We start from the raw sequence: 22,327 nt of genomic DNA, 5'->3' as shown, positions 1-22,327 counted from the left end.
ACCAGTGCTGGAGGAAGTACTCCAGGTGAGGGCGCACCATGGCCCAATACAGGGCATGATAACCTTCTCCAATCTGTTCGTGATCCCTTTCTTTATCATTCCTAGCATTCTGTTTGCCATTTTTGCTGCCGCAGCACATTGTGCAGACGGCTTCATCAATTTGTCGATCAGAACTCCCAAGTCTCTTTCCTGGGAGGTCTCACCAAGTACCGCCCCAAACATGAGATTGTGCATGTGCATGAGATTTTTGTTACCGACATGCATCACTTTGCACTTATCCACATTGAACCTCATTTGCCATGTTGATGCCCATTTCTCGAGCTTGATTGTATTACTTTGTAGATCTTTGCAATCCCCCTGTGTCTTCAGTACTCTGAATAACTTCTTATCGTCCGCAAATTTAATCACCTCACTCGTCGTACCAATGTCCAGATCGTTTATAAAGATGTTGAAGAGCACGGGTCCAAGCACTGAGCCCTGAAGCACCCCACTGGTGACACTCTTCCAGTCTGAGTATTGTCCATTTACCCCCACTCTCTGTTTCCTATGCTCCAGCCAGTTTTTAATCCACCTAAGTATTAGGAGGAATTTTATAAAAAAATCAATGTAGTGCTTATTTAAGAAGCCCTATGCATGCTTTTGATGTGTATAAAACAGCATTTCCAAAGGAGGAATATACATGCCTGATATTTAAAAATATAGATATGGTAAGGGAGGCAGCTGAACTAGGACAACTATAGAACAAAAACATACATATGTGGATTCCCCATTTTAGATAGGGCAGTGATGTAGTAAGGGGGGACGTGGGGCGAACCACTTTGAGCGCCATCTTCATGGGGGTGCCGGCACCTCACTGTTCCACCCCACTATGCCATGCTCAAATCCTCATTGATCCCATATTCATTTTATATCAGTTTTCTCAATATTCATGTAGTGCAGCTAGAAACTAATGCTTTAGTGAAAATGGATATTTATCTCATATTTAGACTTTATATCTCATTTTATCCAACTTATCTTTTAGTTGTGGAAACGTTGATCACCTCCGATGAAGTAAGGAAGTATGGGAGAAAACAATAAAAATTAAATGAATATAATATAAGGCTCACAGAGAAAATAAGGTTATATGCGATGATGGCCCTAACAATAGTTTAAATATCCATGATTCGCTCTGGTGGTTAAATGTGGGCTCTTGAGTAATTTAATCTTCGTCTCTGAGAGTGAGCTGAGTAGATTTCTTAGTTCTATTGTTGGCCTTACACGGTGTGAAAGTAAGAACTTAAGGAGTAACATGTTGGGTAATTAGAAACATTTTAGATTAGATATGGGTGGAGTGTGTGGTAGGAGGAGTTAGGGAAGGAACTGGTCGTGTTAAACAGGTTTTATGTGTTTTTTGAAGAGTAGAGTTTTAGTTTCTTTTTTGAAGGTTTTGTAGTTTGTGGTCGTAGATAGCAGATTGGTGATTTGTCTGTCTAGTTTAGCTGCTTTGGTGGCCATTAGGTTGTCATAAAGTTTTCCTCTTTTGACATTTTTTGTTGGGTGTGTGAATAGTGAGTGGGTTCTCCTGGGCCTGGTTGAGGTGGATTAGGTTAGTCGGTTGTTCCAGTAGGTTGGGCTTTCTCCATTAATAGCTTTGTATAGTAGGCAGTAGAATTTGAAGTGTATTCTTGCTTGTATTGGGAGCCAGTGTGAGTCGTGGTATGCTTCTGTGATGTGATCATATTTTTTCAATGAGGGCTATATTTTGTATTGTTTGTAATTGCTTTATCATGGTTGCTGGGCAGGGGAGGTATAGTATTTTGCAGTAGTCTATTAGTCCAAGGATAAGAGATTGTACCAAAAGTTGGAATTGTTTCCTGTCGAATAATTTTCGGATTTGTCTTAGGTTTCTCATAGTAACAAATTATATTTTTATTACTTTGTTGATTTGTGGTTGCATGGTACAGCCTCTGTCGATCAGAACCTTTGCACCTGAGCCAGAGGGCAGGCGGGAAAGCAATGAGTTTCCCTGGGAACACATACAATACAGTCTCCACCCCAGAGACTTTTTTTTCATGGGCATAATCAGATTGAAAGCAGGGACTGACAGCCAGATCCCCAGAAAGCTTCAGAGGAAGAAAGTAAGCTGAAGGAACAAATGCAATTTAAGCTGTCAGTTACTCTTGTTTACATACATAAATAGTGCATGTTTTTGCTTTTCCTAGACTTAAGTGGGGAGGTTTTGTTTCTTCTGATACCACTGTGCAGCATCCAAGGGAGGGTGAGGTCTGGCTCTGTATAGCAAGCTGTTATTCCTTTCTAAAGGAGTTGAGACAAAGACAGGAAGCAGAAGAGAAGAGAGGTTTCTTTTGTTTAAGGAGCAGCATGCTCATGAGAATGAAAAGAGGATGCACGCGTACTAATTGAAAAGCAGAGAGTAGATGGGGGGTGTCTTCAAGACAGAGAAACAGAAAACACTAGACACTGCTAACTGGAACATTGCGAACTGTGTATTGCCTCTCTGCTGCAAATCCTGACTGACAGACAACTGTACTATTTGAAAGTTTCGCCTAAGGGCTGAAAAACTAAGGAATTGTGAACTCTGAAGGGAGGCAATATTGCCTTTGCCCTCTTTAAATGTAAATGTGTGCTGAGTGCATGCTAAACCATCCTTAAGAGAACTTGATGTAGGCCCCCTTTAACAAAGTGTGGGTTGGTGCGTAAAAAGCTCCGACGCCCATAGGAATTGAATGGGCGTCAGAGCATTCGCTGTACGACACTCGCCTGTGCGGCTTTGTAAAAAGGGCCTTAATGAGGCAACACTTTAGGAGAGAGAAAAGAGGACTGCTCACCAGATGAATAACTTTTCTTTTCCTTGAACTGGAACTTACCTAGCAGAGTAGTTGGAATAGTTAAATGTTGCTTACTGAGTTTAACCACAAACAGGAACTAATACACTTTGGTTTGACCTTCCTCAGGTTGCCAGCAAATTCAAATGCTACTTCAAATGCTAACCTTTAATGCATTTTAAAATAGCTAGCATGGTGAGGTTGTGAGTTTGATTCCAGACTGCTCCTTGTGACTCTGGGCAAGTCACTTAATCCCTCCATTGTCCCAGGTGCCACAATTAGATTGTAAGTCTGTCAGGACAGATATTGAAAATATTTAAGAAAACTATTCAGCGTATTGTAAACCACTTTGGGTGGGCAGAAATGGAGTAGGCCACAACCACACTCAGGACTTTGATGATATCATAAAGAGCATTGCCCACATAATCCACACCCTCCTTAAACATTTGAGGACAGGAATCCTCAAGCTCAAAGGGAGTAGTATGTAGCCTGGTTAGGCGGGCCTGGGCCATGAAGGAGGCATCTGCTGCAGCTTTGATCCCCAAAGCCTACGCTTCAAACTGTCTTTTAAGGATCACATTCACCTTACGGTCCTGTGCATCCTTCAGCATCACTCTACCTTCACTAGGAAGGGAGGCGTGCTTGGTCACTTGCGCCACTGCGAAGTCCACCTTCAGCTGGAAGTCATAGCCATAGGATAGAGCTTTGATATAGCTTTGGCTGCCTTTAGAGAGTCTTCAGGTGACTCCTATTGGTCAGTGACTAAGGCGGTAAGATCTGGATGAGCAGAAAAAAAGTTTGTTTGTGCTTTGGCGCTGCACATGACAGAGCATTGTGAGGTGAAGGGCTACTGCTTAGAGTGGGCTATCCTATAATGAAGAATATTCATTGTAAATCAATATTGTAACATTCTTTTTCTTTTCAAGGTTCTAAAATTTGGAATCGTATTCCTATTCAAATTAGACAAATTCAGTCCTATTTGTTTTCAAAAGGCATTGAAAGCCTACTTTTTTTCTGATAGGATTGACAATTGATTAATATAATTAGTACCATGTTGGCTGTCACATCTCTTCAGTATACAGGAGATTTTTTAATCTGTATTCTGCCTTGAATCTTTTTATGGAACTAGGCGAATTATAAATTACTGAATAGAAAATAATAGAATAATTGCTGTTTTTACTGATCTTTTTTTTTTTCTTTTTGAAAGGAACTACACTCTCTTAAGCTGTAACAAGATTAAAAGTCTAATCTACTAAGGGCTCCTTTTATCAAGCCGCGCTAGCGGTTTAACGTGTGTAATAGCGCGCATTAAACCACCGGCCGCGCTAGCCGCTACCACCTCCTTTTGAGCAGGGGGTAGTTTTTGGCCAGCGCGGGGGTTAGCGCCTGATGAAAAGTTGCGCACGTTAACCCCGCTAGTGCGGCTTGATAAAAGGAGCCCTAAATGTAGGTCTTTTCCAGTTTACTGCGAAATCTTATTTTTGAATATGTTATAATACGATAACTTTAACAAGTCTGAATGATTTGGATCTACAAAGACATCATACTGCAGAAGGCACAGTAGCTGTTGCATTTCATAATCTGCAACTCACCATATCCAATTGGTAATATGATTTTCCATGTACAGTCCAAGTTACTGGGGTAATTTCCAGGGAAGCCTGGACTCAAAACCACACCGACCATATCTGTAAGGGTTCCACCACATCTTGCTGTAAGAAGAAAATACAGTTTAGTCTTTCTATAATTTGCTTTATTCTTATCTATTATTTAATCTGTACCATAAAGTGATTAAAAATAACATACAGGATTCCCATCAAAAATCATTCTAGAACCAAGCACACCATTTACTGATTATAAAGTAGTAAAGTAGTGCTATAAAACTGATAAGTAGTCTTAGTAATAGTAGTATATATAGCAATAGTGACAGATATTTTTACACAAAGAGCTAGGTAAATTGAGAATATAATTAACATACTAAATTACAGAAAGGGGTGCATTATAGAAAATTGTATCTTGATTACCTTCTTTCTTTATATATTTTATTTAACAAAGGGCATATTTAAACTCACCAGAGGTTTTTTTTTCCATTCTATGGGACAGAGAGACCAATGGATTTTCCCACCAAAATTCAAATTTGTGATTAACAGACTTTCCCGCCAAAATTCAAATTTGTGACCAACAAACTTTTCTGCCCAAATTCAAATTGGTGACCAACGGACTTACTATTACTAATAATCATTTCTATACTGCAGCCAGCCATATGCAGCACTGTAAAGTGCACATAAAAAAAGACAATCCCTGCTCAAAGAGTTTATAATCTAATCAAATCAGACAAATGGGACAAAAAAGGGTTAGGGAATTTCTCACAGAGGGGATGATAAAACAGACATTGGTAAGAGTTAGGAATTAAAAACAGCCTACAAAAGTGGTCTTTCCTGCCTCAGTCACCTCAAGTTCCAGCCAATTGGGTTTGAGGACCCACTATATATAAAGACAAACCGCAGAACTCTCAGCAGACTCTGAAGAAAGCCACAATGTGATGGCTGAAATGTTAGTTTTACCTACACAGATGTGGCAAGACCTGAAAAACTGCAACAATCATGACGCCAGCCCTGGAAGCCTAAGAGAACATTAATGGTTTTGATAGTAAAAATAAATTTATTCAGGTATACGTATTATGGGATGCAGAATCAAAAATATAATCTTTACCAATAGGATTAAGGGCTCCATTTACTAAGGTGTGCTAGTGTTTTTAGCGCATGCAGCAGATTAGAGCACGCTAACCCCGCACTACGCGGCTAGAACAAACGCCAGCTCAATGCTGGCATTAGTGTCTAGCGCACGTGGCATTGTAGCGTGTGCTATTCTGCGCATTAATGCCTTAACGCAGCTTAGTAAAAGGAGCCCTAAGTATAACTCTATGGATCAGCAAGATTTAGATTTGATAATTAAGAGATTATGGAGCTCTGTCCATGAATGAGATTTAGAACATTTTGTGGATGACTGTCTATTTAAATTTAGATCTAAGGAGGAATTAAAATTACCTCCAACAACAAAAGTATTTTCAAATAAAAGTTGGGACAATTTGCTGAAAAAATCTGGATTATCTATATTTGGAGCATATACTGTATGTATAAAAATATTTACTATTTTTAACAAAGACAATCTGTGGATACTTTTGAGAATTAATAGTAAAAGGAAATGTTTTGTGAATTAATATAGAGATACCAGCTTTTGTGTATAAGGAAGGGGAGCAAACATGACTAGAGGCCAGGGAAGTTGTATCTTAAGACATTCTGTTGCAGGCAGATGAGTTTCCTGTAACATTATAATGTTGGGGGTTTGTTTTTTTAATATAAGTAAAGACTTCCTTCCATTAACATTTAAATATAACATATTAGCAATAGCTATAATCAAAGTAATTTAGAAGTAAAGTTTTAAGGTAAATTCCATCATAGAATGGCATAAAGTAGGAACTATAAATGAAATTGTAAACCTACACTATTGGATATAATAGAGCTTACCGGCATGCAAATCTACTTCATGCGTGTTCATTAGGAATAACTTGAAAACCCGACTGGTTGGGAGTCCACTAGAACCGGTTTAAGAACCACTGGATTTTAAAATAAACGTAGTGTCTGACCATGTGACTAACATATAGAAGTGCCCATTTATGCTAATGAAAACCAGGCATAAATGCCTGCACCTGTGGTAAATTGTGCTCAGATCAAGCGTATTCTATAAAAGTATACCTATTAGGAATGCCCAAGACCTGCCCATGCTCCTTTTGATATCCATACAGTAGAATTAATGTACACCAATTTATAGAATATTCATAGAAAGTTGTGTATGTAAATTTTAATTATCTAATCTAATCTGAATTTCTGGATCGCGATTCAAGATTTCAAGTTTAAGTTTCAAGTTTATTTATGGCTTGATATACCGACCATCACATGCATCTGGACGGTTTACAATATTAAAAATTGAAAAAATCTAATATAGAAATTTGGCTTAAAATAAAATAAAGAGGGGGTAAAACTAGGACTAAGACAAAATTAGACTTATTAGAAACGAAAGGAACTGGGGAATAGTGATTTACAATTTAGGATTAAGAGGCCAACAATAGGAAGGGAAGTGATAGATACAACTCTACAATAGGAGGGGTTAACTCCTAGCAGGCAGAGTGGGCTGAATTGACATTGGGGGGAATCGCTGCACTCGCCTGGCCCTTCCCTTCCCTGAGTTGTGGCAGCAGTGGGGGGTATGGCAGGTGGGTGGGCAGTGGCAAGCGGGCGGGCAGCAAGCAGTGGGTGGGGGACGGTCAGCCCATGTACCCCAACAGGCAGTTCATGTACCCCCTAGGGTATGTGTACCACAGGTTGAGAAACCCTGGTGTAGATGACATCCTATTACAATTAATTAGTAACCAGAGTATGACCCGGTCGACATTGTATATCTGGATTTTAGGAAGGCATTTGACAAGGTCCCGCATGAACGACTACTTCAAAAAATTGCGAGCCATGGGATTGAGGGTGAAATATACCCGTGGATCAAAAACTGGTTGGCAGATAGAAAGCAAAGAGTGGGGGTAAATGGACAATATTCAGACTGAAAAAGCGTCACCAGTGGAGTGCCGCAGGGTTCGGTGCTTGGGCCTGTGCTCTTCAACGTATTTATAAACCACCTGGAAATTGGAACGACGAGCGAGGTGATTAAATTTACAGATGATACGAAGTTATTCAGAATAGTAAAGATGCAGGAGGATTGCGAAGACCTGCAACAGGACATAAACACGCTCGAGAAATGGGCTGCGACATGGCAAATGAAGTTTAAAATGGACAAGTGTACGGTGATGCATGTTGGTAACAAAAATATTGTACACGAATACAGGATGTCTGGCGCAGTACTAGGAGAGACTCCCCAGGAAAGAGACTTGGGAGTACTGGTCGACAAGTCGATGAAGCTGTCCGCGCAATGCGCGGCAGCAGCAAAAAGAGCAAACAGAATGATTGGAATGATTAAGAAGGGGATCATGAACAGATCGGAGAAGGTTATCATGCCGCTGTGCCGGGCCATGGTACGCCTTCACCTGGAATGCTGCATCCAGCATTGGTCACTGTACATGAAAAAGGACTTAGTACTACTTGAAAGGGTCCAGAGAAGTGCGACCAAAATGGTTAAAGGGCTGGAGGAGTTGCCGCACAGTGAGAGATTAGAGAAACTGGGTCTCTTCTCCCTTGAAAAGAGGAGACTGAGAGGGGACATGATCGAAACATTCAAGATAATGAAGGGAATAGACTTAGTAGATAAAGACAGGTTGTTCACCCTCTCCAAGGTAGGGAGAACGAGAGGGCACTCTCTAAAGTTGAAAGGGGATAGATTCCGTACAAAGGTAAAGAAGTTCTTTTTCACCCAGAGAGTGGTGGAAAACTGGAACTCTCTTCCGGAGGCTGTCGTAGGGGAAAACACCCTCCAGGGATTCAAGACAAAGTTAGACAAGTTCCTGCGGAACTAGAGCGTGCGCAGGTGGGGCTGATCTTGGTAAGGGCACTGGTCTTTGATCTGGGAGCCACTGCAGAAGTGAACTGCTGGGCACGATGGACCACTGGTGTGACCCAGCAGCGGCAATTCTAATGTTCTTATGTTCTTAAACCTTTCATCCGAAATCCTTTGCCCTTTGCATTACAAGTAGCAGTTAGGCACTTAACTGGCAGTATTCAATGCAGTGTGCACTGAAATAGTTGGAATGTCCATGACCCATCTATGTGAATTCCTTCTTTGCAGTTACATTCTAGAACACTTAGATGCCCAGTTCTCAGGCACTTAATTGCTGTTTTCCCCATGTTGACTCTTATCTTTAACTTCCATTTTAGCGCTAAAAGTAGGTGCCTAATTAATATATAGCTTTTGAGACATTATACAGAATATGCAGCAGCAACGTTTTTCTTTGTTAAGGGCAAATTAATGCTCCAAAAATACAAGAAATTCTTCCAGCAGTTGAGACAGTGGTGTATTACACAAGCAGTAATTAGAAACAACCTGCCATACTTCAGTAAATAGGGGCCATAATGTTTTATGAATCAACTGTCAGTGTTTCTGCAAATTTATATTACAGAGGGGCCAGAGAAGTTTTGGAGCTACTTTGTGTGAAAGCTACATAACCATAATGCAATATAACTCAGTAAGGCATAGGATAATGAAGAGCTAAGGCAAAAAATGAGAACCTACCAATACACAGAGGAGATGGATAATTCCAACGGCGAACTGTTCCAGGCATGCAAGAAATGTGAGAATGCCCCTGTATAAAAAAAAAAAAAGAGTAAATAACATACAAACAATTGTTATTGATAAAATATTTGTGATATTTGTTCTATTTTACTTTAGTCTTTTTGTGTAATTTTGCTGCATGGAATATAAAGCAAAGATGTAATCAGAAGCATGTGGAACAAAAATTAAGAAATTTGAAGCATTTCAGCTATAATTGAAGTTGCAACTATTGTTTTTTTTGTTTTAAATATTCTTTATTCATTTTCAAGATTACATTAAGTGTTATAATATATTCATTCACATTAACAATAAATACATCACTTACAAACAATCATTGATACATTTCATAAATTCTTATCCCCTCCCCTATCCCACCCCTCCTTCCCATATATTCCATTATCATATAAAACATGTAATAATAAAATCCCTCCCTCCCTACACCTTAAATTGATAAATATAAGGGAAACAATTTTATTGTTGTTATCATTAAGGTGAAAAGTCACCAGATGAATTAATTAATTTTCCTTTTGTGACCAACAAGTAACCCATGTTTTATCTTCCAAGAGAAAGATAACTTTAAGAACCATTATTCTTGCCTTCTTAACAAATAGGCTTTAAGGGCTAGATTCACTAAGCTCACCTTTATTGGGCGATCCGTGGCCGAGTCTTGCCGGGCGACCGATTTACTACTAGCCCCTATGCAAATTAATGTGATCGGAGGCATGCCCCACAGCGACACCACGGATCACAAGCAAAGCGATCCAGACACATGCGCAGACCGTACAAGCGAGTTCAAAACAAAGGGGTTGGCTGCAGTTTTGAATGGAGAACAGAACACGCTTTAGCCAGATTATGGAACACATTACAGAACACGCTTTAGCCAGATAACAGAACACGCTGCAGCCAGATGGAACACGCTTTTAACCCGTGGGTTAAAACTGCGGGTTAAAACCATGGGCTCGCACACCAGGGACAGGGCGGCAGAGAGCAGGAGAGTCGGCAGCGACTGGTCCGCCTCAGCAGTCGCTTCTTTTTGAATTGGCCAGCCCAATCAGTGTTCTTTCTTCTGTTTAGTGAATCGCTGCCTTCCTACTTTGCGTGCCATTTCCCCTCATTTGCATGGGCAAATCGGATCTGGTGGGAGGTTGATCGGCCAGGAGGTTAATGAATCGGGTCGAGGAACACTCTCAAACTGGTCGGGACACGATCGGTGAGCTTAGTGAATCTAGCCCTAAGTCTTTTAAATGCAATTAAATTTTAGTTACAATATTGTTATTCGAAGCAGGCAGAAGAATAGATTTGGTGATTATGATTACTCCTTCAGAAGTATCAAAGTACAAAATATTACATTCTCATTTTCTCATTCTTTCTTTTACTTTTAACACAAATATTGCTTTTTCAGCAGTTTACTCCCAGGGTCTTCTGCACAACTGACCAATGCAGAATTTATACACAATTCCTCATCTGCACAACATTCTACATTTACAGCTCAGAATTTGAGCATGCTAGCATGGGAGATTGAAGGACATAGTAAGTTTATGGTCAGTGAGCAGATCTGTAGTAAGGAGCCACAAGGTTGTCCTGCATGCCTAGTGATGGAGAGATGCATTATTCTACATGTTTGTCCAGAGACAGCTTTGGATGGGAGGACTTGGGAGCAGGAAGTGTAGATGTCTTGAGATAGGGCCAGTGAAAAAGCTGAGAGGTGACCTAGAACTAAGGGGTAGGGCTTGAGCTAAGGGGAGAGGAGAGGACTGGAGAAATTAAGAGTGAGATGAAGACAAGTCTAAAGATAGAGGCTGACCAAAACTGATTTTTTTCAGTTTCTGCTGAAACCAAAACCGCCACCCAAATTATATGATAGTTTAGGCCAAAACCAGAACTAAAGCCTCAAGTTTGGTTGCTCTGGGGATTGTCAGAGATTGCTATCTGTATCCCTCTATCAAGCCAAAATATAATAATTTAAATAATGAAAGACTGTATTTTCCCTCCAAGCAAAATAAATTTTATATCAAATATATATATATATATATATATATATATATATAAGCCTGCATATAATAAATGTAAACTAATTTAGTTGTAGTACAGGAAGGAAGTATATGAAATCCACAACCCCTTTACATTGGCTACAGCTAATGAAAACTGAAACTAAAAGCCAAAGTGCTTTCTCAGAGACTGACTTTGTGTCACACTCTGAGTGATAGCTGATATAACTCCACAGAGAATATATTTCTTAAAGTGTTTATAATCCCATATTTACAGACTTAAATTCCTGCAAGAATTTTGTATGAAAGGCATTTATTTGGAGCATTCCATTTACCATATAAACTATTGTACAAGATCAAAGCTGTGTAAATAAAAATATATATAAAGAGTAGTTCCTCCCCCCCTCCCCCGGACTATTGTATATTCCCCGGTGTTCTAGTGGTATAATTAGGGTAAGAGTGATACCCAGGTTGCAACATGCATTTTGAGAGCAGACCCTGAATGGGCAGGAGTAACCAGGGATCGCTCCTGCACCAACTGCAATCATGAACCACCAGGGATTATAAACTAGGCCCATGATGGCATGGGTGTTGAAGGAAAGGCATTTGAAGAGGGTTCAGGGGGGCAAAAGACAAACAGAACAAAGCAGAAATATTTGGTTCCAGCAAAGATGCATAAGAACATAAGAAACGCATAGTCATGATAGGGTTACCAGATATCCGGATTTCTCTGGACATGTCCTCTTTTTTGAGGAAATTTCTGGGGTTCCGGATGTTTTTTTAATAATCCGGCACTTTGTTTGGGGTGTGAAAAGCTTTCCAGTTAGCAGCTATGTTGGGATGGCATCTGCGCATGCATGGATGCAATGCGGTGATGTCACACTCATGCACGCATGTGTGCAATATCATCGAGTCACACCAGCAGATGCCCTCCCGACAAGCGACCATGTTGAGGGGGGCGAGGCTGGAGACAGGGCTGGGGGTGGAACAGGGCATGACACGGGTGGAACAGGGCGGGCCTGGGGGCAGGGCCATGGGTCCAGATTTTCATTCCCGAAAATCTGGGTAACCCAAAGTTATGCAATCATTCCTTCTTTCATAAAACCTAGGCTCAGCTTGACTTATATTATAATAACATTTAATAACAATTACTGTTATACCACCAATTAAGCTATTTTATCTAATTTAATACAACATGACATCATCCTATATGCCAAGTTATTGTTATATTGTTGTTTAATTGCTTTCTTTTATAATTACTACAAAATTAATAAAGTTATTTGAAAAAAGGTATATAGTTATTTTCATCTGAAACTGAAAAATTGGATAATATTTTAATTAATTTTTATATCAAACTGAATTCAAGCGTAAAATGGATCTGGTGCTGGATTCAGCGTTGTAACTGAAATAGAAAATGAAATTCAGTCAGCCTCTACCTGGAGAAGGCAAGGGTAGGTTTTACAAGAAGTTCAGTCTAGAGAGTTGCGCGGGGACAGAAATCCCACCCATCCCTGCCCGTCCCTGTCAGGAACCTCTCCGTCCCCACCCATCCCCACAAGGAATTACCTCCATCCCCACCCGTCCCCATAAAAAGCAGCAATTACTTCTGACAGGATCATCAATTCCACAGTTTCTTTTGTGTTTGCGCTGCTGTTTTCCTTGTGGAATCTCTTTGGTGGAACCCTTTTTGTGTTTTCTGTTCAGGTAATTAACTTATAAACCCCCTCTTTTACTAAGGCTGACGTGGCCATTATATTATATGGACGAACTCTGCTTCCAAAGCCTTTCATCCCCGTGGGAGTCCCGTTGGCTAGAGGGGGGCCCCGTGGACCAGAGGGGGGTCCCCGTGGGAGTCCCATGGGTTAGGGGGGATTCCTGTGGGACTCCAGTGGGATTCCCGCGATCCCCGTTCCCATGCAGACCTCTAATTCAGTCTGATAGTATAAACATCGGCACTTTCTAGTTAGGGAGTAATTTTAAAACAAGACACCTATTTTATTCCTATATTATGAAGACAATATAGGTGCCTATGTGCCTTTATAAAATATGCACTCAGTTAGCTGCCCTGAAGAACACAGCTGCCTATCTAATTAATTTTATCTGGATGTATTTCTGTTAAAAATTGGCCTCAAAGACTAGAGTGAAGATTTCTACTAAAATATCTAATTTGGTCTGAATATCGACCTCATTAGAAACAAAACCAGAACTAATTTACATAACAAGTTTCAAGTTTTATTTTAGTTTGATGAATCGCTTATTTAGTTTTACTAAGCGAGATACAACATTAATTAAAAGAAGCATATATTTAAACATATCGTTTAAAATTTAAAATAATGGGTTAGACCGACAAGCTTACAGACTAATCAATACACAAGGTAAAGAGGGACAGAAGTACAATTAAATATTTTAAAGTACAGAAGAGAACCATAAAAGGAAAAAACATTAGGGAGGGAAAAATGTAAACCTGAAAGAAAGTAATGTAAAATTTAAACATAATTTAAAGATTAAAAGCATCTTTAAAAAGGAAACTCTTTAAGTTACTTTTAAAACGACTCAAATTATTTTCCTATCTTACATGCTGAGGTAAAGTGTTCCAAAGTTGCGGAGCCATCACTGAAAACATATCTTGTCGTCGAGTTCCAATAATTTTCAAGGAGGGGACTACCATGAGCTTTTGATTAGTGGACCGGAGAGACCGCGACGTACTATAAGGGATGAGTAAATTATTACTAAATTGGGGTTCATTAGTGGAAAGGGTTCTAAATACTAGGAGTAAAATTTTAAAAGTAATACGGTGGTTAATTGGAAGCCAGTGAGATTTAGTCAGAAAAGGAGTTGGTGTGATAAATAATGTGAAAGAAATATAAAATACCTGCAAAGTGTATCCTGGCTCACACTGAAAAGATACCACGTCATTCACCATATATCGATCTCCAGTTTTAATACCATTGCTAGGTAAGAATGGTTCAGGACAAGCAGCAAGACCCACAGCTAGAAAGATAAGTGTCAAAGATAATATGAAATTGTAAACATCATGTGAATGCATTTTAATATCTACAATTACTTCTCAACCTAACAGAGCAACCATGTGAATTCTAAAACTTGAACGTCTGTATATGAAATACAATAGTGTCTTATATCCTGCAGTTCTCTACAAGGAATCTATGTGGTTGACAATAAGAATTATATCAAGTTCTTGAAGTTACATTTTTGAATCGGATCTTGTGATTGTTAAAGGGAAGAGGTGAGGGATATATATAGTGGACAATATAATAAAACATGTAAAATTTCAGTTACTTGAAAGTTTTCAAACCAAGACTTTCCCCCTCTTTTACAAAACTGCAATAACAGTTTCTAGCACGGGGAGCTGCACTGAATGGCTCGCGCTGCTCCCGACGCTCATAGGAACTCAAAGACCATCAGGAGCAGCGTGGGCCACTCAGCACAGCTCCCAATGCTAGAAATTGCTATCGCAGTTTCATAAAAGGCCATTGATTTTATTAAAATTAATTGTGCAATAACATTCCTCTCCTTTATACTTATCTCTAATGGTGGTTTATGTTATTCCTTATGTTCTGTACATTAATTCTGGTAAGTAAACTACTCTGATGTTACTGTACAGTGGTATATTTAATTCCTGTAAATAAATAAATCCCAGTGTTACATAGCCACATGAATCTACCTAGGCATTTCAAGGGCCCAAAATTTGGAATGGCCTCCCACAGCACCTGCGTCAACTGGACACATATTACAACTTTAGAAAAATGCTAAAGACGCTTTCTTCTCTTCGAACATGTAGCTTGAACAGCAAAAACATTCTACCTCCTCAATCTATATCTCATTGTTCATGATCACTGGTTAAAAATCTTATTGTAAACCGCACTGAATCCTTGTCGAAACTTGTGGTATAGAAAAAAAGGGGTATGGTATGGTATATTACCTCGCACGCCAACATATTAGCATAGGATTAGTACATGAACCCTTACCACCTACAAAATGGGTAAAGTTAAATGTTTATGCATTATTTTGTTAATTGTCACACTCTATTGGAAGCATTAGTGTGTGATCCCCCAAAATTATTGAACATGCAAGAGAAAAATTTGCATGTAGTGGAAGCAATGCATGCAAATCAATCTCGTAAATATTCATTGCAGATTTACTGACTAGGATTCCCCCAGGACAGATTTAAAACTACAGTATATACCAGTGGTTCCCAAAAGGGGCATAATCTGATCATGCTTAGCATGGGCATGAAAAGGATACATGTATATATTTTTTTATTTTGTCTGAGAAATATGTCAATGTCCTAAAAGCCAAACATTAGCCACCGTTACACCCTCTATGAGGTACCCATAAGCTAACTACCTATTTGGAACCTGGGATTTGAAGGAGTAAAACAAGTCAATTGTGTTTATCTGTCTGCTACCTCAAAACCATCTTAAAATGCAAAGAATTGAGTTTGCTCCATAATTGGCTTCCCTAGGATGGCAAACTTTGTACAATTTAACATTTGCATGTGTTAAGTGGCAGCACTTTCATGCTTAGGTTGCAAACTTTCCACTAACATGTGAATCAACACTTTACAAATTCAAAGCCATAAGTGATATCTTACAGTTTTTGACCATGCATTTCTTTTTATGCAGCATGTTACTTTCCACTGAATGTGCGTTTTTCCTACAGCCTTAGAAGTGTTTTACAAAAGGTCTTTGCTAGAATAAATTATAATAAGGATTGCTTACATAATTTAAATAGAATCTCCCTGAAATTTTGCTGGTACGATTAGGTAGATTATGTTCCTTTAGGGATTTTGATATTCTGTATACTTTATTGTACTATCTAAAAAAATATTAAATAAAATATAAAATAAAATTGCTATTATGATTACATAGCTGTATTGAGCTGTTCTTTTACCTCTAATTATTTCAGTTAAAAAAAAAAATTCTGGTAAGGAAACACTACTATATTTTGCTGCATAGCTATGCAGGTTGTTTTAAAGTGTTTTGCAGAAAAGACACTTTAAAGATCTATTTCCATAGATATATATTTCTTCATGACTCTTAATTGAGAAACAAGTAGGAAAGTGCACATAAGCATGGCTTCAATTAGATATTTCAGTTAGAGTTGGACAGTATATGTGTGAAGTGGATGACTGGATGAAGAAGCATAAATTGAAATGGAACGGAATGAAGATGGAGATAATTGTCATCGGAAATGCATCCCCATGGTGTGGTTTACAGTGTGATGTTTGCAGAGAAAGATTATCAGTGAATCAAACAGTTAGGAATCTAGGTGTTCCAATTGATCCTAGGCTATCTATGGGTGAAGAAGTTAAGCAGATTGTATGTTCATCTTTTTATAATCTGAGGATGCTGATAAGATTAAAATCTATGCTGCCAGTTTATGATTTTAGAGTGGTGGTCCAAGTTATCCCATCATTTAATGCCCATCTAAGAATGTTACTGTGGAGGACACATTAGCACTAGTCTAGCTCAGTGTATTGCAAACTGGCAAGGAGGAGAGTCATCCACGCTGGTTGACTGCCTACAGGACGTGCCTCTCCCCGCACCTCCCGGATCCCTCCACCGAAGCGAGTCGTGGCCAGATGGGCCTCCATGCATGCACGGACATCGACGCGATTATGTTCGCTCACTTCTGGGTGCCTTCCAGCCAAAGCACTGGATTTAGTGTGCCGAAGCTGGAAAGTTTTTAAGACACTGGTCTAGCTAGTACAGTTTGATTTAATCAGCTATTCTGCCACACAGTTTCCACAAGAGTATTTTTCTTCTAGGGCTTATGTTACCACATAAAGACAGTGATTACCCTTATATAGAAACATGACCTTTAGCAGTAGTACTATGGTGGTGATATACTCCTCCGTTATTGTGTGTTAAGTACAGAACTTTGTGTACTTAGTCAAAAGACCCCCTAAGCCTCTATTGTCTGAGACACAAACTTACCCCCCTTGTTACAAAACTGCAGAAGTGTTGTTAGTGCAGGTTGGCATGCTGAATTCTCTGCGCTGCTCCCAATGCTCATAGGAACTCTATGAGTGTCGGGAGCAGTGCAGAGCATTCAACACGCCGGCCTTTGCTGAAAATCACTTTTTCGGTATTGTAAAAGGGGAGGGGGGTATTAGATAGTGAGCCCTCCAAGAACAGGGGGAAAAAAAATCTGCTGCACCTGAATTAACCTGCCTTAAGTTACTACTAAAAAGGCATGAACTAAATCCAAAATCTTTTCAATTTCTACTAAATTACACATTACCACATTTTTTTCCTTGTTCAGTCAGGGTTTTATTTTTTAACAAAGCTAGGTCTGCTTTTCAGCAAAGCCTGAAGTTCACTTTGAAGCAGGATTCGTAGTATTAGACAGTAAAAAGGAAACATTTTTTCAATAATCACATCCCAATAGACAATCTTACTTTTGTACTCCAGATGAAAGCCAGCTGCCGCCACACTGATATCTGAATGGAAGTGCAAGTAAAGTTGATTTGATGTGCTGTTCAATAAGGCTGGCACAGTGGTACCTAGAAAAAAATAATAGTACTAAATGTTTGGTTATGAAGCAAAATTGGAAAAAAAAGTTTGCATATAGATTCTTCCCCACTCTAGGTACGCAGGCAAGATTTAATTTCAGTATATGGAAAGGTTCAGGTCTGCCAAGGTTTCTTACCCTCTATTTCTATGGCTTGGCTCCTAATACTAAGCACGAAGGGCCATATTCTATAAATGGTGCCTACGTTGTAGGCACCGCTCCATGGGGTTGTCAATCAATTGCTAGGCGTACTGAAGGTAGGCGCTGGTTTTGTCTGACCTGCTTTACCAGCGCCTAACTCGGATGCCTAGCGACGCCTAAGTCAACCCTGCCTTTTCTCCACCCCCTAACCACGCCCACTTTCTTAGGTATCAGGGAGGGAGAGGGGGCTCCTAAATTTAGGTGGCACTAGACAACACTCTGAGTCCGTGCCATTTAAACTAATTCACATAATTTAAATAGCACATTTTGTGACTTTTTCGCCGTACTCAGTCACTTAAGAAAGCGTTTATACATACTTATTTTTCCTTCACAGATTCAAGCGTCAGGTGCCTTTTTTAATGTTCACCGTCTCCCTGATTGTTTGTTTGTGTGTTTTATTAATATTTGATATACTGCGTAAGCATGTTACAGATCTGAGTGGTTACAATAAAATACAGGTACTTAAGGCTTCCCTATCTGTCCCGAAGGCTAGCTAAACAATTATTAAGATATAACAAAATTCCAAGAATGGTGAGGGGAAAAAGAAACAATATTAAATCACAATAAAAGCTAAATAGATTGGGAAGCAGAATGCAATGAAAAATAAAAATATTGTCCGTCAGCACTGCTACACACTATCTGCTTCCACTATATTGTACATTTGGTTTATTTGAGCTGATGCTACCCAGCATGTTACAACTCTCCTATGTGTAAATACTCTCTTGCTTTGTTCTCTCATGAGTCATGGTATTTCAACCAAGTTGCTTTCTTTCCAAAAAACAAATATACTCCTCCCTCCTTATTTGTGGTTTCAGCACCTGTGGTTTCGACTATTCGTGTTTTTTGTGCTGGGACCCCCCCCCCCCCAGTGAATTGTCCTTACGTGGTGGTCTAGCGGTGATGCATGGCAGAAACAATCTTCGTACACTCCTGCCCCGTGCAGAGCCATCATCAAAAATGGCTGCTGTGAGTTCCCATGGTCTCACGAGACTACAACGGGAACTCATGGCAGCCATTTTTGATGACGGCTCTGCACGGAGCAGGAGTGTAGGAAGATTGCTTCTGCCCCGCGTCACCGCTAGACCACCAGGTAAGGTCCGGGATGCAGGAGGGAGGCGGGGGTGGGTCAGAGTCGGCCCAAAAGTTATTTGTAAATTTTCAATATTCACGGGCCGGCTCTGCCCCTAACCACCGCAAATACAGAAGGGGAAGTGTATGTCAGTTTGTGTATTTGCTTACTATATTTCTGTTCCCCTTCTCAAGGTTGGCATCCCAATTGTTTTGGAGTTTCATTTTGAATGCATATGTTTACAAATGACCTTGCTTGAATCTTCACAGAGTGCTCACGATCTCACCAGCAAGGTCATAATAGCTCTGAAGAAACGGCTTAGTGCTGTGAAACGTTGGCATTTTAACAGACTGCTTTAAATACTCACAGTGGTTTCAGTTGCAAAATATCTCAGTCCTCAATCATTGTAAACCTCAACAGTGAGTTGTCACTCTATGGAAGTTTTTTAGCCAATGATGTGGAGGTGGTGGTTTGAGCTCGAGCTCTGCCAATACAACCTGAGGCTTTTTCTTCCATTTGAGCAGACTCTCAGCTACCTTTAAGTGGAGTTTTTTTGCACTACTTTCCTTACATTTTACCTAAACATTTTATCTGCATGTCATTATGTTTATGCATTTATCATCTTGTATTGTACAGTGTATATTTTATACTTCATTTTACATTTCATATTTTATATATTGTATGACTTGATTTTATGTTTTACATGCTTAAATATTTTGATTTACCTTGTGGCCTTTATGTTTTATATGCTTATTTAGTGTCCCCTGAGGAAGGCAAAACTAGGATCCTTGTCGGGGCCATCTGTTCAAATAAAGATTGTTTTACTGGCTGATAGGACGCCTCCCTCACCTTTTTTTTGTTGTTGTTGTTGTTGTACTAACTTTGGGCACCATGTTGGATACACATTGCTGCTGTATCCTGCAGCAATGAGCGCAACTTTTCAGAATGCCTCTCCCATAGCCACGCCCACTTTTGAGTTGGGTGTAATGGGATTTAGATACTTTGCTTTAAAGAACAGCATGCAGCCAGATGGACACACAAATTCTAACTGGTGTTATCAGCCAACTATTGCTTGTTAATGGCTTGTAAGCCAATTAAGTTGCATTTTCATCTTAAGATTGCACTCAAATATGGGCATCAAATATAGAATTAGTGGGTAAGTATGCACATATGGAATACTAGCACTTATGAACACTGGAGGTGCCAGGGAATTAACAAGCACATGCATAAGTATAAGTGTTATTATACAACAAATACAACAAAGTAACGGTGAGGTGGGTATACACGTGGATGGAGTAGTATGTTTTTCCAAATGATGAGTACAATTTATACAATACTATCAGTTGCACAGTATACCTTAGGTGTGCCAACTTATGCCAGCCATTTACAGGTCATAAATGGGTGCATCTAAATTTTAGTACACCACTGCAGTTTTGCACTGGTGCACTACAATGGTTTATCTGCATTCTGAAATCATTACAAAATTGGTGCTAAGCCCTCTCAGTGTATTCAGAGCCCTAGGCCATACCCAGTGCATTCTGGGGGAAGGGGGGGTGGAGGGTGTCAGGCAGGAGGGAGTGGGCATCTCGGAGGTGGGTGTCACTGCAGTCGGCTCAGCTGAGCTGGCAGGACTCCCTGAAGCTGCGGTTTAAGGGAGTGCAGCTGGCTCAGCTGAACGGGGATTCCTGGGCTGAGATCAACTCAGTCGGCTGCAGGCATCTACTTTTACATTAGGAAATGTAGGCCAGCGTTTTACAGGCCTACATTTCAGGCATCTGTCTCAGGCCTTTCACAATTTTTTGAAATTGGATGAGAGACATTCCTTTACGGGTTTTCTGAAACAGCAGCCATGTCAGAACCCACCCCCCCAAAAAAAAATAAAAAACCCACTAAAGCAAGAACTGCAAATATCAGATAAGTGTTTTAAAATGCTCTAAAGCTTAGAGATATGCTTAATAAGTAACAAGTGCAATGATTGAGAGTGATATCACAGTCATATAAACACACGGGTGTGTCCCAGTGTTTGGTCTGATATTGAAGAACAGCTCTGAGCACTGGTTTATTACCATTAACAAAGTTTTTTGAAAATATGTTATGAGTGAGTGACGAGCCACTTCTTTTGTTTTTGATATATTTAAAGATAGGAGTCGACAGGTAGGACTGCATAAGGAACAGGTATAAAGGTGGTAGCACAAAATACTAATAGCACTCACATCAATTCCATATCCAGTGAAGACCTGGATATTCAGTGCTGGTGTCTGGACATGGCCCAGCATTGCATATCTGACCTCATTTAGCCCATGGCTGTCAGCAGCTTTAAAACTGCTGAACACTTCAGGCTGACTATTGCTCAGTACGTTTTTATTATGAATGCTTCTATGATATGTTCTCCCTTAACCCCGTTATTCCCTATGGAGCAGGGCCACTTAAATGTTTCAAAGGATAATTAAATGATGTCAAATGGGAATTTTAGGGCAGGCAAACATTTTTTAGCTTCCAGCCCATATGTTCATATCAAGCTATAAATGTTCTCCATTCTGTTTCGCTGCCTGCTCCAGATGTTGATGATATCAGCGTGATTTTTAATGCCTGAAAATAGATAATAAAGTTCATGCAAATTGTAATTAAGTTTATAAAACATTATAAATCGGAAAGAAGGGTTCTCTTGAAACCCTGAATAAAGGGGCTTTAGTCTAAGATGTGTAGTACATTTCAGCAGTCTTTGTCAAACAGAAGATATGCACAAATACATTCACCCAATGCAGTAAATAACTTTTTTGCCTTGTTTCATAAATATACACTAGATCTGATATTATGAACAAAAGAAAGGGCATTCATTTGTCATTGTTTTATTACAGCCTTTCTTATTTGACCTGAAATAGTCAATTACTGTGTCTGTTATCAGTCAGTTTACCTGAGAAACTGCCCAGTCTTGGTGCTGTCAGATCACCACCGTCATAGATCTCTAGGGAATCCCAGTTGTGCTCAGTAGCAAAACTTATTACCTGGATCTGTAAAACAGTGTACCACATTTCTAATGAAAAAGACCAGTCTTCTGAAATACTGCAAATGTTAATAAGAATTATTAACATAATAAAAGAGCAGAAAAATTTATTTAAACTAAATCAGCCTTATCTTTGTACTTTATTCGACACTTCCTGCTAAAAATCACAACAGTGTAATTTACAGTAAGAAATAATATATAAGAAAGGGAATTTAATTATCAAATAGGACAGATTACCATCATCTCTAGATGTGCACAATTTAATCCAGATTTATAGATTAAAATATTGCTCTTTGTAGGAGGAAAAAAAATACAAGTACATGAAAAGAACATAGAGGGACGGATACTCTATAAGAAATATAATAATAATAATAATTTTTATTTTTATATACCGCCATACCCGGTGAGTTCTAGGCGGTTTACATCAATTAGAATAGGA

General features: G+C 39.4%; 1 protein-coding gene across 1 annotated transcript in view; it reads right to left on the bottom strand.

Annotated features, from left to right (window-relative positions):
• CSMD1 (CUB and Sushi multiple domains 1) overlaps positions 1-22,327 on the bottom strand; it is a 2,397,241-nt gene that overhangs the window by 404,720 nt on the left and 1,970,194 nt on the right. Inside the window, exons 36-40 of the mRNA XM_033936341.1 lie at positions 21,799-21,895; positions 17,502-17,606; positions 13,953-14,071; positions 9,054-9,123; positions 4,418-4,534 (exon numbers count right to left, since the gene is read on the bottom strand). Coding sequence (XP_033792232.1) covers positions 4,418-4,534; positions 9,054-9,123; positions 13,953-14,071; positions 17,502-17,606; positions 21,799-21,895 — 508 coding nt within the window. The remainder of the gene's footprint in view (positions 1-4,417; positions 4,535-9,053; positions 9,124-13,952; positions 14,072-17,501; positions 17,607-21,798; positions 21,896-22,327) is intronic.

The sequence above is a fragment of the Geotrypetes seraphini genome, chromosome 3 (assembly GCF_902459505.1).
Source record: "Geotrypetes seraphini chromosome 3, aGeoSer1.1, whole genome shotgun sequence".
NCBI classification, from domain to species: domain Eukaryota; kingdom Metazoa; phylum Chordata; class Amphibia; order Gymnophiona; family Dermophiidae; genus Geotrypetes; species Geotrypetes seraphini.
This window is presented reverse-complemented; position numbering and strand designations above follow the sequence as displayed.